The sequence below is a fragment of the Nestor notabilis genome, unplaced genomic scaffold (assembly GCF_000696875.1).
Source record: "Nestor notabilis isolate BGI_N333 unplaced genomic scaffold, ASM69687v1 scaffold8642, whole genome shotgun sequence".
Lineage (NCBI taxonomy): Eukaryota > Metazoa > Chordata > Aves > Psittaciformes > Psittacidae > Nestor > Nestor notabilis.
In genome coordinates, this window is record NW_009918692.1 from 16,662 (window position 1) to 34,944 (window position 18,283).

At 41.9% G+C, this 18,283-nt stretch overlaps 1 protein-coding gene across 1 annotated transcript in view; it reads left to right on the forward strand.

Moving 5' to 3' along the window:
* The first annotated feature begins 230 nt into the window (after positions 1-230).
* The window catches only part of RAP1GAP (RAP1 GTPase activating protein), a 36,803-nt gene continuing 18,750 nt past the window's right edge, over positions 231-18,283 (forward strand). Inside the window, exons 1-6 of the mRNA XM_010009854.1 lie at positions 231-293; positions 5,766-5,859; positions 6,498-6,533; positions 10,428-10,475; positions 11,588-11,626; positions 11,705-11,896. Coding sequence (XP_010008156.1) covers positions 6,516-6,533; positions 10,428-10,475; positions 11,588-11,626; positions 11,705-11,896 — 297 coding nt within the window. The 5' untranslated portion in view covers positions 231-293; positions 5,766-5,859; positions 6,498-6,515. The remainder of the gene's footprint in view (positions 294-5,765; positions 5,860-6,497; positions 6,534-10,427; positions 10,476-11,587; positions 11,627-11,704; positions 11,897-18,283) is intronic.

The window sequence follows — 18,283 nt, forward strand, 5'->3', positions numbered from 1 at the left end:
CTGTGCTCCACCTATGGAGCTGCCGGTCTGGCCCCACCAGCCAGGGCCAATCTTCTCTGCTTAGAAGCAGAGCTGCTCCACAGGCTGCTCTTCACCGACAATGATCTCTAGTTTCAAGTATTACAGCACCGACCTCCATTCATCTGCAGGTGGGGGCAGCGGAAGAGAAAGGGAGGGAGAGAGAGGGAGGACACTGCAACCTATGTGAATAATTGATAGTGCAAGGAAGGGAGAGCAGCTGGGTTCCCTGTCTCCATCTGCTCACCAGCTGGGGATGAAAGAGCCTTGCTCAGGTAGGGGATGAACAGCTTAGCTGATTTTATTCTCGTCTTGCCTGCAATGCCAATTAAATATGTTTTGCATCTAGAAGGAATGGGAGCAAAGATGGGGGGGGGGAAGGGAGAGGGAAGAGAGAGGGCTGATTCAGATCTCTGCTGCTCGTGTGGCATTGTGTAATGGATTGACTTTGGGGCAGTTTCAGCATCAGCAGGGAAAGTGTCTGTATGCTTTTTAAAAGACGTGCTGTACTGCATTATGCAGACAAACAGTTGGAGAGAGTGGAGGGGGGGAGAGCAGATGTCTGTGTAGCAAAAGAGACAAACTGAAGAAATGGGGGGGGGGACGGGACCATACACGACATGAAAGAAGGTCTATTCAGACTCAAAGGAATCCCACCCTGATTCTGTCAACCTTTGACATAAAATGATGAGTCCAAATGGGCAGTGGGAGGTGCTGTCTCTGCATACTCCATACTATATTTAGAAGCTGTGTGCATAGATCTGTGGAAGCAGCTGATGTGAAAACATGTATGTTTCCATCTGTGTGTGTACATCTACGAGTTTGTGATGACCGAGTGTAATGTTACAGTAAACCACAAAAAAATACACTTTCTGCCCTGAAGAGCTTGCCACTGAAGGATATGCTGCTGTGTATATGTGGCATTGCACAGTTTCTGTGGACCTTCTGATATTCTCATAATGACTTAATGAAATTGCAGAGATCAGTTTTTGTGTAACAGTTGACACAGACTTTTCCTGTGTGACCAAGATAAAATGCTAATGCATTTGTAAGAATGGTAAAATTCTGTTTAAAAAACCTGGGAAAACAGCAAAAGGTATAGATACCAATTACTGTAATCCATATATTAACATACCTACAAAGATACCTGAAAGAACAGAAACTTGTGTGCCAGTCCCTAAAACACACAATAACTGTAAAATGCATAATGATCTATGCAAATACAGACAAATATATGGATTACAATGCAAGACTGTAAGTTCACTGCATTAGTCATACAAGAATGCAAGTATCAACAGGAACTGAATCTACTTAGTTCAACTAAAGTCTTATTTAGGTGATATTGGTTCATCAGCTGGGTAAATAGTGGCAATTGTTAGCTTGATTATAAGTTGAACAGTAAGCAAAAAGGGGGCCTATGATTTGCTTACATACTTACAGTGATTTATTTATATATTTATTTCTAAAGGACACTGATCAGATCAGTAATTAGGGTATTTAATAATTGTTTGCTGGTTTGCTTGTGAGTCTTCAGTGTTTTGTATGCAACTGGAGTTGCATGGGAGGTTAGGTAAAGCTGTGAGACAGTTAAATGAAAGCTGAGCCCAGCATTGTTTAGTATGGAAACGAAGTTGGCTCTTGTGTGTAGTGGCAAGCTGCCAAAGAATGGTAGAACAACCTCTGTATAGTTTGCTTTCTCCATGGCCAGGCTTGCTATTGCTGCTGATAATGACCCTGGGATGGGGGAGGGCAGAAGTTACTGCTGGCAGCCCTCTCTAACAGCAGAAAATAATGTCTCTTCCTCCTTCCTGGATGCAGCAGAAGTGGCAAGCTTGGCTCTCTGCCTTGGCCCAGTCACATCTCTGCTCAGAGGTTCAGGTGAATGAGTAAGAACTGCTGTGCAGAAAGCAGCTGTTGTATTCAGTGCCCTGGACCCATCTGGGAGGCATTTGGGTTGGAGCAAGGAGGTGGGCTGAATTAGTGAGCCCCTACTCCAGCATCAGATTTGCTGGGGAGGGGGGGACGGACACACACAGATGGAATTTAGACAAGAGGAAATGGAAACAGCTGGTTCCTCTGTCAAATCCTGTCTCTCATTTCCTACTGTCCTACTGAATTAGAACAAACCCAGTGTGAGGCTGACACTTGGCAAAAGGTTGTAGCTGCTGCCTTTAGAGGTCCTGAGGTGAAGAGGAGACATTACATCATCCCGTAGAATGAAATTTGAAATCACAGGGAGAAAAAAAATGCGTCTAGAAGAGTTGTTTTCTTATTTGAACACAAGTATATGTATTCCGTTGCAATGGAAAATCACGATCTGACCCCCAGTTTATGACAATTTATTGATGAGTGAATGCAAATACATGTTTCTGACCCCTTAAAATTTGAGCTTCCCTAGAGAACACCTTACATGTTAGATCAGTGAGCTGTTTGGATGGAAAGCCACATCTCTAGTGGCTGATGTGCATCAGCTGCACGTAGCAAAGGCTAGTGGGTTTGGTATCTTGTTAGTCTTCCTTTGAAGGGAATGGGAAGTTGTGGAGGATTGCCTTGATGCTCACTTTTCCCACCGGATAGGAAGCGTGGGGAAGAGATCTTTGTACATCAGAGTTGAATGAGGGAACCCTCTGCTGTCCTTGTCCGACAAAGCTTGTCTTACCATTACTGACTACCCGGAGGACAGCTTCTTCGGCTCGGCTGTCCCAGCAGTGTGCTCCCGCAGGTTGTGACCATTCATGGACAACCCATAAAGGCGGCGGGGGATGTACGGGGAACTGCTCTTCCGCAGCGGAGGAGGGAAGACATCACCCCATCCTCCGTTGTCTCATCTTCCTCCCCCTCCTTTCTCTGTGCTCCCCGGTGCCGCTGCCCGCCCCGGCGCGGCTGGGTCCGGTCGCGGGTATCCTTTGCTGCCTCTCGTTTGAAGCGCGACTGGAGAGGAAGAGGAGGGGTGCGGAGCCGCGGCTCTGCGGGGAGCCGGGAGGGAGCCTGTGCCCTTCTCCATGGCGAGGCAGGAGGAGAGGAGGCTCCCGAGGAGGGAACCCGGGAGCTGACTCAGCGGAGCAGCCCGGCATGTCTTCCCGGGAGCACGGCTTCCCTGCTGGAGCCTGCGGAAGGTAGGTACTGGTGCGGCTGGAAGTGAGGTTCCTAACGGGAGGTCAGGGGCTCTGGGCAGGAATGGAATGTAATTGGTTCTTTTGAATTTTAGGTATCCGTGTGTGAGCAAAGTTCAAAGCTGTACAGGTGGTAGTAGAGTAAGGCTATTCGTGTTATGTTTTCAGCTGTCTTCGCTGAATACCTGAAAGTCCTTGTTTTAGTAAATATGTGAAAGAGAAGGGAACTGGTTGCCCAGTATTTCCCGTATGAGCATTCCAGGCCTGTTCTTGTTCCTTACTGCCTTCAGGTCTCCTGTCCTTTCCAGTGAGTGACTAAAAACACGTATTAGTGTCTCATTGCAATAATCACTTATCAGGCTGGGACGCCAGTTATCGAACTGACTGTTGTTCCATAATTAGCTGAGAATCATGCTGTATTGTTTCTCCTGCTGGAAGGCTTCCAGATTAGCAAAGGCTTTCACAATAGCTATACGCCTGCTTCCCTCTGAACTCTTAGGAAAAGTTACCTGATTATTTGGGAACTTGCCTGAGTTCTGAGTGCAGCAAATCCCTTTTACATCTGGAAAACTTAAGAAAGATGGATGAAAGGGTGTGTGAAATCTGTCAAGGCCAATTTGTATTTTTCACAGAATAAATACTAGCATCGACTTGGGTATTGAACTGGCTCAGTTATAGCAGATGGGAATTATTTTGAGGGAGCTGTATAGAAAGATCCCAGGATTGAAATAGCAGAGGACGCTGCAATACAGGAAGACAGGGCATGACCAGAGCTGTGTGTGTGGAGACAGTGGCTTACAAGTCTGCAAAAGGGATCCTTGCACTTGAGAACTGAGAGTGGAGTCTTTAGCAGTGGATCAGCAGTGCCTATTTCTAGTTTGGCTACCTGCTTGAAATTAATGCACTGCTTACTGCCACTAGTAAAATCCTAGTATAGTCTGCAGCATTTTCCAGGTCTTCTGCTTCCCCTTGTTGCCATTTCCTAAAAATAAAGCTTCAGCAAGCATACATGCACACATACATACTCCTGTCTCAGCCTGTGGAATTGCTTTCCTTTTCCAGAAGGATGACGTTCTGCTTTTCTGTGGTAAAAGAATTTGAAGTGCCAGTTTGAAAACAAGTATGTTCTCTTTCTACAGGAAAAAAAAGCTTAGTGCTTTTCATTTCAGAAGTCCAAAATTCACAAATGGGCTTTGAAGCAATAGTTACAATGACCCCAAATAATTGTGGTATTTTGAAAAAAGGTGTCATAAAATCTAAGTAATTCTCCTGGACTTTTAAAGTCTCTCAGCACATTTCTAATCTGGGGTAATTACAGAATTGAGAACATCTCTACATGTATGGTAAGACCAGTGATTTTGGCATCTGCTGGCATCTCCTGGCATCTATTTGGTATCTGTTTGACAACAGAACTGTACCAGGATTGAATGGTCAGGAGCAGTTGCTGGATGGAGAGCTTGGGTCAGTCCAAAGTGTAGAGATAAATTTATGGTGAGAGAACAAGGGCAGGACTGGCCATACTGACCTCATGTAGGATATCCATGATGCACGTGTGTGTTCTACTCTTTACTGAATGATTCGGGATTGAAACCAGTGGCATGCCAAAGAAAAACACTATAGCATGAAACAAGGCCTAACGGCATCCAGTTGCACTGAAGTTCTGTTGTTATACTTCTCTGGAGTTGGCTAGTTTCTGAAAATGAGGATTTATCAAATTAAGCTCTTACTTTTTTAGGGCTGACAGAACAGAAACTTCATGTTCCTAAAAGAAACAATAAAATCTTTCATATACTGCCTTGGGCATCAATTTTATTAGTCCCAAACATACTTCAGGTAAATGACTAGGATGATAGATTAAGTGTGCATTGGTATAATATTAATTTAGAATAAATTTGCCATCTAACTATTCCAATACTTATTTGAGGATGTCAAGACTCACTCCTACATCTTCTTACCGTTATTATTATTCTTACATTATGGCTTTAATCTCTAAACGCATTGCACAAATCTCTCATTTAATTTCAGGAGAAAATCATGGGATGAAAGCATTGTGTTATTTTGTGTAGATCAGCCTATATGCAAGTTACATGATGCCTTTGGTCTACTAGAATAAATTGTGAATTGTCAGAAAATTAGTGGGCATAGAGGTTGTAGATGGAGCTTGTAATAGAGCATAACTTCCTGATTGCAGAAATATGTTATAATTCCATACAACAGGGAATGTAGCCACTGGTTTCAAAGCAAGAGTCTGCATGACTTACAGATACTGATTTCTTAGTGTGCAACAAACTGCAGTAGGATGCAGTGGGAGTCATGCGTCTAACAGCTAGAGGATAGCAGTTCTTCACTGCATGATCACATAACAAATGTATTCATGATTGCGTTCCAAAGTGGAGTCTTGTCTCTTGTGTTGGAAACTTGCTTTTTTTTTCCCAAGTTCCACCTGTGTGACCTTCACGATAATTTAAACCCCAGTTGTGACTGCTAGTAGAAATTGCGAATGGTGTGGGATGTTTATTAACTAACAGTAGGAGAGCTGAAGCTACTGTGTCTGCATCTCTCCTTCAGGGTGTATCTCCAAGAGTTAGAAGTTTTTTCTTCTTCCCCTCCACCCTTTCTACCTCTCTCTTGCAGGAGGTCTGAGGAGGGGGTGCGCTGCTTCAGTGATGTTATAGACTCTCCCACCCAAGGCTTTCCATGTGCTCTCACTCCTGCTGTCCCCAACAAGGTAAAGGCAGTCCATTTTCCTCTGGCTGAGGGTTGGAATGTGTCTTGAACCACTTAGCAGAAGAAATGACTAAAGCAAGCTCATGTACATACATGTAGTCAGGCATTGGAACAGGCTGCCCACGGCAGTGCTGGAGTCAGTGTCCCTGGAAGTGTTCACACACCATGTAGACAAAGCCCTCAGTGCCATGGGTTAGTGGGGGGCTTGGTGGTCCTGGGGTAGAGGTTGGACTTGATGATCTTAAAGTTTTTCTTCAACCTTGTTGATTCTATGATTCTATGTGTTACAGCTACAGTTGCCCGATTCTGTAAGAATCCTAAACTTACTAATTTAATCATTTCTTACACTGTGTCAAGTTGGTAGTCTGACCCATTGAAAGAGAGAAATTCCTGATACCTGTCCAATCAAGTTCCAGGTCAAGCTTTTGCAAGCAAGCTGAAGACAATTTGGCCTATTGCATTGTCCATGCTATCTGTTAAGGAAGAATGATTCCATCTTGTCTTAAGCGAGCAGGTAGTTTCTGTGCCAAAACATGGAAAGAGCTGTTGGATCCTTCACTATCTGGGTTACCACAGCTGATAAGGCTAGCTTCTGCAAATGTTGAAGTGTTTTTCCCTGTTGTCTTTTCCTTTTCACAGACTGTGGACTTGTTTGAGATGATTGAAAAAATGCAGGTAAGGAGAAGTTATGCTGTCAAACTTTGAGATCTCTTGATTTTTTTTTTCATAGCCAAACAAATAATCAGCTGCTATTTGTCTTGCCACTTCAGACCCAATACCCTTTAATTTGACTTGCAGAATTTTTAGCTCTTCCAGGCCCAAGCTTCTGTACCTACTCTTAAATGGGGCTTCAGAAGTGTTTTCCTCTGTTCATTTCTCCAGCCATCATGATGGAAGGAATAGACTCAAATTATTATAATTCTGTCCTTTGCAGAAGTGTGATTCTGAGAGAAAATCAAAGTTGCATTAAGGTATCTCTGGCATCTTTGTCATGTAACTATATTTCTGCTGGGTAGCAGCTGCTAATGATGGATGATTAATGGGATGTTAACATAAGTGTATTTAGTAAGATCAAACAGTTTAATAAATAACTACTGTAGACCCTGTCTTTAACTTGCAGAAGAAAGGAGGACTCTGGCTGAATTCTCTTATGGAAATATGTGCATTTAGTTGCATATATTACATTATAAAATTAAAATACAGTAAAAGGGGATAAAACCAACTCTGCCCTACCAAATAAAAATATAGGGATGTAATAATGTGTTACATATCTAAGAAAAAAATCTTTAAATTTTCAGATGATTTGTTCACAGGGCATTGTTAGAGACTACCAATATTTTCTCTGAATGGTACAGCATTCTTTATAATGCTGTGGTTAACTTTGACATGACATGGCACGTAACTCCTGCTTTTTATTATGTGCAGGAATTAAACTTATAAGAAACAATTAACTTATTTTTCTGGATTTTGGGTGATCAAATTATGGATATCAGGAAAATGCAAGACTTCGGTGGGACTGCAAAGGTGAGGAGGTGGAAGGCAGCAGCAAAATGCTGAGTATAGAGTTGTGGGGCTGACATATAGAGTTATTTGACAGACCAGAAAGAAAAAGTGAGGGAAGGAGGGGCTGAAGGTGTATCTTCTGTATATTCATGTGTATACAGATACAGACCTTGAAACTCTACTGACACTGAAACTGTGTCTGGGATATATTCTCAGTACTTCAGAATAACAAGCATGACTAGCTCATTTAACTGCTAGAAAGTGAGCTGGAGCTGGCAGAGCTTCTTGTTCAGTTCAAGAGCATGTTAAAAGGTATGACAATCCTTTCCAGGCCTTTTGGAATGGGTGTAAGGAAGAATCACTAAGAGATTTCCTTGGTTTTATTACTTGTTTTTATTATTTGTTGTGATCTTTCTTTATATTTTTACAAATTCTTTAGTTATTCTTTTGTTCATTTTTCCTTTCCCTTTCCTTCCATTTGACTTTGTTCAGTTTCAATGTATACTTCAGTCTTATTTTTAACAACTACCTTCATGTTTGCTTGGGTTTTGTTCCCATGTTGCATTTATACTGCAGTTGTCTGTTTTGAAGTAGTCCCCTCAAGGCACCACTTTTTCCCCATAAAAAACGTGTTATCACAGCGTTATTATGGTATGTTCAACCTGACTGTGGGTCTGGATAGTTTTTCTATGCAGTCTATTCTTTCATCCTGCTCAGGTCAGGTGTTTCCCCTGGGAATATCGGATTCCCAGACGAATGCAGTCTCCACTAAGCTACACAGGGAAACAGTAAGGGAAAGCCTTAACTTAATGGCAGTGCTGCAAGCCAAACTGGACCAAACCAGAAAACTGACTCAGCAGGTGACTGAGACTGGTACAGTTTATGCCGCTTCCTTTCAAGACAAGACAGTGATCATCAACCAGTTGTTCTGCCCTTGCTTTGACACTTCAACAGCTTATGCTGTAAGTTCCCTGTGGTCCTGGCTACCCTCTGAAATAATGCTTTGGACTATACAATGCAGGGCTGCATAAGATCTTTGCCAGTATCTTAGGCATCAGGAGAGGCTGATAGATTTAGTCCTATGTCTTCAGCTCCTTTAACAGTGCAGAGTCATGAAATGTGCTGGCACGTTCCTCCACTCTCTGTACAGGCTCCTATACAAACAGCAGGTCTTTCACAACTACCTGCAAAGTCCTCCCTTGGGCCTCTCTGAGATACTGTTCTCCTACCAAAACCTCCTCTGAAAATGGAAACTTTCTGCACTTACCAGATCTGCCAAGGAATGGGAGAGAGATCTTTTAGAATTGCTATTCCCGACCTGCATTTGTGTGTGCAGAAATCCCCTGGTGCGTAGCAAGTTTGTCGTGGTGCTTTCCACAGTTTGTTCCAGAAGGCTGGGGCTGCTTTGTACTTGCATGTCCCTCCTGACTCAGTCCTGTTTTGATAGAGCATAGAACTTTCCTGCCCAAAAGAACTATTCCTGAGATCCCTGTTTCAGAGCCTTTCTCATTTTCCTATAACCTTGCTTTTATGTGTAATTGATGCCTTTTTCCCCCCCCACACCTTTTATTGCTCCTGCAAGGAGCATCCTGATCATTATTAATCCTCCATGTAATGATGCTACTGCTCGATGTTAATGTTGTTGCTGTACCAGCAGTTTTTTCATCCTGTGTAGCTGGAGCATTGGCCCCAAAGTTTTGCTCTTGAGTCTCTTAAATCTCTACTGTTGACCTCCACTGAGATTTACATATTTCTACCAGCTACAAGCTGGTTCCACTATAAAATACTTGCACAGACATAGCTGTTATAAATCAGATCCTGCTTATACTGAGAACAAAGTCAAGAGCTGCTTACTCTTTCTGGAATCCCTGATCAGCCACTCCATGAAGCAGTCACTGGTGATGTATGAATATGTAGCCTCAGCATTATGTTCTGGTATGAGAGTAACAAGATTTGGGTACTCATGTATTGTGTGTAAGAGAAAGCTTAAATCCTGGTTTGCAGCTTCCTATCTGACAATGCAAGTTTTTCCTCTTACTCTTCTGTCTGTGCTGATACTTACTGGCACTATGGCTAGCATTTTGTGCAGCCTGTTGACTGCCATATCTTTTTGGCTTCCTTTGTTCTGGGCTTCTGCTCAGTCTGTGTTGGGGCTGTCCTCACTAAAATTTTCCTGTTTGTGTGTGCTTCTGCTGCAGAAGTGTGGTGGGAATGAGCTACTCTTGCCATGATGGGAAGGCAGAGGATGGCATAGCCTTAAGAAAGAGAATCAAGTCTGGGTGCCATCTGCCAGTTCAGGAAGAAACTAAGCATCCAATAGTCTTTTGTCCTGGCATTCTAACCCACCTCACAGTAATGGTGCCTAGGAAAGCAGATGTGCAGGGCTTTGCTATGTGGCTACCTGCTGCTTGCAGGAGCCTGTAGCACTATTCAGGTGTAAGGGTGGAGAGCTGCTCTGATACTCTATCTTGCCTCCAAGACACAGATTTGTTTCCTTACGTGGATGGAAGCAAAGCACATAAGCTGCTTAATAAGAAGACGTCTTCTTGGCTAGCCCTAATCCTCAAAACAAGTGTTTGTTACTTCTCTCAATCCTGCTCTAAGGTTCTGTATTTTCTGCCTGACAGTATCTTCAAGGGAGAGGGAGGAGCAGAATAGGAATGAATGGTTTCAGGTGCTGTTCTTTTTGCATTCTGTCTTTGCCTCTTCCATTTTTTTTATTTTTTTTTTTTTAATTGTTTGGGATAGGAAGTAAAGGAGCTGGGACAGACCAGAGGATTAAAGAAGAGAATCAGTTTGGGAGACTGCTTTAGATTTCTGCCAGCTTTCTGCTTTTAAAGAGATGTAAGGTGGGGGGACCTTTTCAGTTTTGATGCCAAACTAAGGGACGAGCCAAGTTCTAGCTTTACTCCTCCTGTTTATTCCAAACTCCCAAACTTGCATAAAATAGAAGTTTATGGAAAAAGGCAATTACTTATACTGGAGATACAGAGAAGGACACTGAGGGTAAGTGAAGCAGACATGCTAAAACATAGGATTCACTGTCTGTGACTTTTATGTTTCTAGGGAAGTCGTCTGGATGAGCAAAGATGTTCCCTTCCAGCTCCTCTCAAGGTCAGGCCAAGTTGTTATTGCCTCCTAAGTTGCTGAGAATGGCAGATAATTACTGAGCTGGCTTGCAGTGTATTTTCATCTTGAGATGAACAGGGAGCCTACAAACAGCCCAAGAATGCATATATGCTTGCCTTCTTTTTTGTTTTTTCCCTTGAAGTTGCTGCACAAGAGGGTGAAGCAATGTAGCTGAAATAGAATCAATACTTTCCTTTACAAATTTAAGTAGTTCCAAGAGGTGTTTCTTATTATTAACAATCTTAGTTTTGACTAAGTAGTTTCTTAAAATTTATTCAGTTGAAGAGCTATAATAATATTTTTGAAACCACACTGCATTTATTTCAGTAGTCTGCTTGAGGACTCGTATAGATGCTACTAGAAAGCTGGTGTGTTTCCCTCAGTATTAGACCAGTAAGAACAGATTCCCAACTTCAAAGTCTCAAATCTTCTTCTCCATTTCTTCAGTCTCTGCTCAGGCACAGTAACCTTAAAATCAGCCTTGACCTTGAATTTAATCTTGGAATGACCTTAAAAAGAAGCCACATAGAGAACTGATACAGCTGAATTCTGACAGAGATAGTCAGTGCTCTTTGTGGTGATGGAAGGGGTATCCAACTGGCATAAAGTGGCTCAGATACTGCTTCTATTCTTGCTGTCATGCCTCAGCACCGCTCAGTTGCATAGCACAGATCCAGCTATGGAGATGACACAACCTTGATCCCACTGTAAATAATAGTACTATTTCTACCATCCCTACTGTCATCTCTGTCTGCAGAACAGGAGCTGTCTAACACTGTGTGGAAGGAAAGGAGAATGGCTCTCACTCCTAACCTCATCCAATTTCCCTGTAGTTTGGCTACCTCCTCATTTTGTATGCCTGTATTCTGTGTAGTTTCAAAGAGGAAGGTGGGTGAAATCTGATTCCTAAATTTATTGTTCTCAAAGTTCTGTATTGCTGAGACCTGGAAAATGGAGTCTAACCTTAAATCCTAAAGTAAAACTCTCAAGATGAACTAGGGCAGTGTGGAAGCCGAGGGCACAGCTTGCTCTATCATGAATTTGTAACACTTTAAAAGATGTCATGCGTTTTTGCTAAAGCTCTCTTCTGATTTCAGACAGAAGAGGAGTATATTCCTTACCCCAGCATCCATGAGGTGAGTTAGTACTGCTCTCCTGTTTTTCCTTGGACTTACTGGCCTGTCAGCATTCATGTTCTCTGTCCTTCCGAATAGGTATTACAGAAAGGGTGGCCATATCCTCTCATTATCTTACCCCAGTTTGGGGGCTACTGGATTGAAGGGACCAGCCACAACCTCTCCAGCTTGAGTCCGACCCTGTCTGATGTACCCTTTCCCTGGAGTGGTAAAGTGAAACTGGAAAGTGACCCTACAGCCAAGCTGTACCGCAAACATTTTCTGGGGAAGGTAAGGGCCTTCTCTGCCCACCCAGCCTCAGGGCTGAGATACATCTTGGGCTTTTTCTGATGGACTTAACTACACAGCTGTTCCATTTCAGTTCCTCATGATGCCTTGAACTAGAGTAAATAAGGCACAAACTACCATATGGCCTGTAGTGTTTTAAGTTGGTCCTGTCCCTCTGTGATATGTGCATCATCCTGTGCACTAACAGAAGAGAAAGATTTGTACAGGAAATGCTTATATTTGGTTAAGAAGCTTTTCTGAGGCTCCATGACAGATAACAACCTTGGGATGATAAAGAGGGAAAAGGTATAATAATACTGGAAATTGAGATGGTACTATTTTTAGAGGGGACTTTAGCACTGATATTGCAAGCCCCTCACTAGTAAGCAAAATGGTTCATGTTCATCAGTAGCAAGTATAGTCACCATAGAACGTGCATGAAGAAACTGGACAATGTGTTTTATAGTTGTTTGATTTAAATTAGTTTGGTGCTAAGTGTTCCTTGACTTCCAGTCAGACAGACAGGGAAACAGAGCTTGTCCTCATAAAGTGGATGTTTGCTGGCTGGCCATTAAGGTCTGTTGAATCAATCAATTCAGGGAATTGATTGATTCCCAGACTAGATCTCAGGATGATATTAACCATCGAGAGCAAGTGAGAAAAAATCCATGATCCCTTCAGAGATTCAGTTCATGGCATAAGGAGATAAGATAGCCTGACAGGTATACTTGCAAGGCATCTTATTCAGTGGTCTACCTCTGCAACTGCTTAATAAGTCCAAAACTAGAGAAGAGGTGGACCTTTGAGCAGTGCTGGGGACCTGTTCTGCAGTAGTTGGGCTTGTCTGAATGATCTTGTGTAGTATCCAACACTAGAAACCAATATTAATATGTGTATATAATGTGTCCTTTGTGGAGGCTTCCCCTCTAGGCTTACAGATCTGCTGTATAATCTGTTAATGGACATTTATTCTGTGACATTCTGGAAGCTTTCAGTATGCCAACTGTAATTATTTTTCTGTCATGGTAAATTTAGGGCCATGCTTGAAGGTTTCCAGAGCCAGCTAGAATGAGAGGCAAATTGGGGTATGATTTTTCCAGTTTGATCGTAGGATTCACTGCAGACCTCAGTGTCAGTGACTCAAAGTCAATCTCTGGACAGCATGAGCTCTAGAGGTTCCTTGGAGAGGAACCTGGGTCGTTGAGGTTGGAAGTAACCTCTGGAGTTCATCTTGTCCATGCTCCTGCTCAAGCAGGGCCATATCACCATTGTTCTTCCAAGTGAGATCCAGGAATTCCTGTATCATCAGAATCTCTGCATTTGCAGTGTCCAACCAGCAGTGCTTCAGTACTACAGAAACTCCTCTTCCTTTTCCAGAGTGTCCAGTGTTTTATTTGTTGTCTTAATTGATATGAATATGTCTTATGTTCAATTAAACATGCAAGTTTTGGGGCAAGCCAGTGTCAGAAAAGAGCCAGGAGAACATGACTTTTCTCACAGAAAACTTTACCTGTGGGTAGAAAAGTTCATCCATATCTTTACCCATGGCTTTTAAAGGGTTAGGTAGGGAGAGAGCTGAGAGTTTTTCCACAATGTATTTCTTCAGTGCAAAGTTTGAGAGACCAGTGGTTTTGATGCTCTATGGATTGGGTTCTTTTCTTGCTGACAACATGGGAAGTTTATTTCTGAAAGGTAAAGAAAGGTCTTTTGAGTGCTTTGAATAACTGAACAGTTCTTAGCTGAAGAATAATCTCAAACAATCATGCAATGGGAGAGGCATTGCCAGTGGTTAAGGGAATATCCTTTAAGCAAGATGGGAGATCAGATTATGTGTGGTATTACAGACTTGATGTGCATGTCTGTGTTTTGGGTATGCATATACTAGGTCACTCAAACTTGGGCAATTCTTTTTGACACTTTCCACAGAAAACCTTACTGTAGATCTTGTAAAACAGCACCAAAAAAAAGGTGCTAGGACATACAAGCCATAACTCAGTCCTTTTCTTTGTTTCATTGTCTGTATTTTATAGGATGATTACACAGAAAGATTCATTTTGCCTTTAGGAGGAAGGTTGTAAAACCTTATGTCCTACACTGTGGGAATTATTCAATGTCCATGTTGTTTTCAAGACTATGATAAAGAGAAGTAACTTTAAACCAGGAAGGATTTAATAAAGGTATACCTTGGGAATACCAGACAGAGAATCTTAGGGTGCAGTTTCACAAGCACTTGAAGCTGACAGTGTTGATGAGAGCTTTCTTGCCATACGTTCGTATGTGGTGGTGTATTTCTCCATTATGCTGTCCTTTCCTTGTGCTGGTTTAAGCGTTGCTGCAGTGCTCTGAATATGGAGTATTCTCAGTAGAAGGAACTATGTCGTAAGTTATTAGTGTGAAATTCTAGCTTAATGTAGGATAAAGAGGTGGAAACTATTTGAAGTGGTCAAAGGACATTTTCTTTTTACTAGGTGTAACTGTAATGATCTCTTTAATTACTTTAAAGTGTTTCTAATTTCATTTCACTACAAATCTATGCTTTTAGTAAACGTGATCTCCAACTTACTGAGACTGCAAGTCTTCTCATGATTTGTCTTCTCAATGATTTGTAATCATTGTGGTTCTGTAGGAAAGTCTTCTCAGTGATTTGATCATTGAGAATGATTGAGAATTGAGATGATCATCTCAAACCAAGGACAGAGCCACTCACAACCTGAGAAGTCTGCCAGGGAGCATGAAGTAAGTAACCAGGATACAAGACTCAGGGGGAACATCAGAGGAAGCACTGTATAAATGCATTCTTCTGCATGACACAAGGGTGTTGTCCACTGGGACAGTAAGTTAAGTGTCCAGTTGTACAGTCAGAACTTGCAAATTTGGAATATGTTCTGTGAAAGGAACACTCCAGACACACAAATAATAATAATAGTTAAGGACTCAATAGGACCGAAGTGTGTAGTGACTGCTATTCTGGTGATAGAACAGCCTGTTCATTATTTGCAGGGCTGTGCAAATCTCTCTCCCCGTTTAATTTGACCTTGACAAACACTTCTACAACCAAACAGCATAAAACCTCTGGTGTACATCAGAAAAGAATCTGTACACACTAAAATGTACGCAGAGTACTTTGAACTTATCTTTCAAGTAAGTTGGTGATGAACAACGCCATCATTAGAAAGTATATCAACAAGCCAGACAGCAGAAGAGTACCTCATCTCTGTGAAGCAGTTGACCAGTGGAACTGGGGAATCAAACTCCCCATTAAAGTGTGTGCATTTTATCTCCTGCATTTTATGTTGGTGAGTGGGCAGAGCTTCTTTTTCCTACAGAACCACAATGATTACAAATCTTCTCAGTGATTCGTAATCATTGAGAAGTCTTCTCAATCACTGAGAATGATTGAGATTGAGATGATCATTCTCAATGATCATTCTCAGTGATCATTCTCAATGAGATGATTTGTCCTTGCTTTGAGGTGATCAATGAGGTGATCATTGATCATGAGATTGAGAATGATCATTGAGAATGATCATTGATCAATGATTGTAATCATTGAGAAGTCTTCTCAATGAGTTGTAATCATTTTCCTCCGGAATGCAAATACATGTGTTTTGGAGCTTGTTACTGCTTTCCTGTCATGACAAGTCCAAGATAGAGCAGAGATGCAGAAAGGACCTGCAAGAAGGCAACCTTACCAGTTTTATTTCAGTACCAGCTCAACCTTAATGGCTCTGCAGTTGACAACAATGGCAGTAGAGTCTTGGTGCTTATTGTCATTGACTGACAAACACCTTCTTAAACTTTTCCAACAAGAAGTCTTACTGGAATAACAATGCTACCTACTCGGTACTGTAAGTTTATTAGTTATCTATCACTGTTGATAGGTTTAGATGTTCAAGTATCATAATATTCCTGTAGGTCGTCATGTACTCATTTGGCTACCAATGCTGCTTTTCTTCCTTCTTCAGGGATGAAATCATCCCAGTATTTTAGCAGGTGATCAGAAATTGCGAAGCTTTTTCAAAGTTAATTGTTTGTTTGATTTTCTTTATTTTCAGTTGTTTGATGGAAGATAATGGGCTAATGACTTTTGAATCCTGGAAAGACCTTTTTGTGTTCTCTGGCTTCCTATTGCTGAAAGAACTGATGAAACATACCAGGCTCAGAAGTTTCATCAAATATGTCCCATTTTTTGGCCTTTGCAGCTCAGTGTTAAATTTGGCTGCAGCTAATTTCAGGCTTTGGCTCCTATTCCTTTGTTCTGACTTCTAGTCTTGACTTTTGGTGGCATTGTGCCATCTTTTTCCTTTACAGCCTCTATTGGACATCCGCCTGAGCATATGACTTCTTTGATCCATGTACCTCTTTGATTTTAGATTTCAACTGCCCATTGAGCGTGCTCTTCTTTTGCTCCTGGAGTCTTCTTGTTCCTCAGCTGTTCTGTCTTTCTGCCCTTGGGCACAGTGACTACTGCACCTGATTCTTGTTCACATCCCAAAAATGTATTAGTATGCTGAAAGTCGTGGTCATGGAGAAATAAACTGTCCTCTCAGCTTTGGGATTCCCTGGATTTCATCTTTTCTTCCCAAGTAAGATAAGTTCAGTCACAACCAGTGACTTGTGTGACAGATCAGTCTGGCCTCCTGAGATTTGAATGCTGCAGCTAGCAGCCACGTTGTTCTGTTTGCTGCTCTTTACCTTATACCTTATCTTGTCCAGGACCCACTTGTTTGGACGATGGTAGCACCAAAAGCCATGAGATTTCTTCCCTGTAAGTCAGTAGTAGGGCAGTTCTGGGTGTTCTTGTGCAGTTCTGTTTGTTTTGTTTTCTGTCTCAGAGAGGAAGTGAGGACAATGATATACGGATTCTAATAGTTTAGGTAAGGTCAGTAGTGTCATCTTCACATGCAGGTTCAGGGTAGTGACTGTGGTCTTAGTTATTCTTCTTTTTTCCTTTTCTTTTCCAAAAAGCGGGGACTGGTTTCTGTCTGTGTCCACCCAGATAATCAGGGGATTTCACTAGATGTATCTTTATCTCACAGTGAGTCAGAACTATGACTGGTACAAAAAAATAGTTTAGAGTTTTTCCACAGCAAAAGCCAATCTCACCAGTATGTTAAGGGAGGTCGCGATCTACCAGAGAAAGAATAGACCTTCTGTGTTTTCTAGGCAAAAAGCTGAGGAAGGAACCATCAGATGAGCAATTCTTTGATCAAATTACACACTTCGGTCCTATTGAGTCCTTAACTATTATTATTATTTGTGTGTCTGGAGTGTTCCTTTCACAGAACATATTCCAAATTTGCAAGTTCTGACTGTACAACTGGACACTTAACTTACTGTCCCAGTGGACAACACCCTTGTGTCATGCAGAAGAATGCATTTATACAGTGCTTCCTCTGATGCTCCCCCTGAGTCTTGTATCCTGGTTACTTACTTCATGCTCCCTGGCCAACTTCTCAGGTTGTGAGTGGCTCTGTCCTTGGTTTGAGGTGACTGCTATACTGGTGATAGAACAGCCCGTTCATTATTTGCAGGGCTGTGCGAATCTCTCTCCCCTGTTTAATTTGACCATGACAAACACTTCTACAACCAAACAGCATAAAACCTCTGGTGTACATCAGAAAAGAATCTGTACACACTAAAATGTACGCAGAGTACTTTGAACTTATCTTTCAAGTAAGTTGGTGATGAACAACGCCATCATTAGAAAGTATATCAACAAGCCAGACAGCAGAAGAGTACCTCTTTTCTGTGAAGCAGTTAACCAGGGACTGGGAAATCAAACTCCCTATTAAAGTGTGTGCATTTTATCTCCTGCATTTTATGTTGGTGAGTGGGCAGAGCTTCTTTTTCCTACAGAACCACAAGTGGGTACTCCAGCTGGATATCTTGAGGTACATCATCTGTCTACAGAAGATTCCAAAAGAAAGCCTTGATTTTTATTAATTTGTTTTCTGTTGCCTAAACTGTTCTGCACTGAAGATCTCTGTGGACACATTCCTGATTCCACTATCAGCAGATTGCTGTATGACATTCTCCTTATTTGCATGGTGCTGAGGCATAAGGAGGGATTGGTAATTCTGCCTGTTATAGGGTAGCTGAGACTCTTTTGGTTTGGAAATTCTTGATTGTTATTATTTTTCTTTGCTGAGAAGGAGTCCTACCCCACCTTCCATCCGTGCTAGCTCAAAAGTGCGATATGAATTGCACTATATTCTCTTGGGTTGGAGGCTAAATACTGGAATGTACTACTGCCTCTTTCAATAGAAGGTCTTATTAGCAGCAAGAGATTAAGATATTAATCTAATCAAAGCTAATGCAAAGAGAATTGGATCCTCTGCATGACATTCTCACTGGTCTCTATGTCCTGCTTATACCCCAAATCCAGTA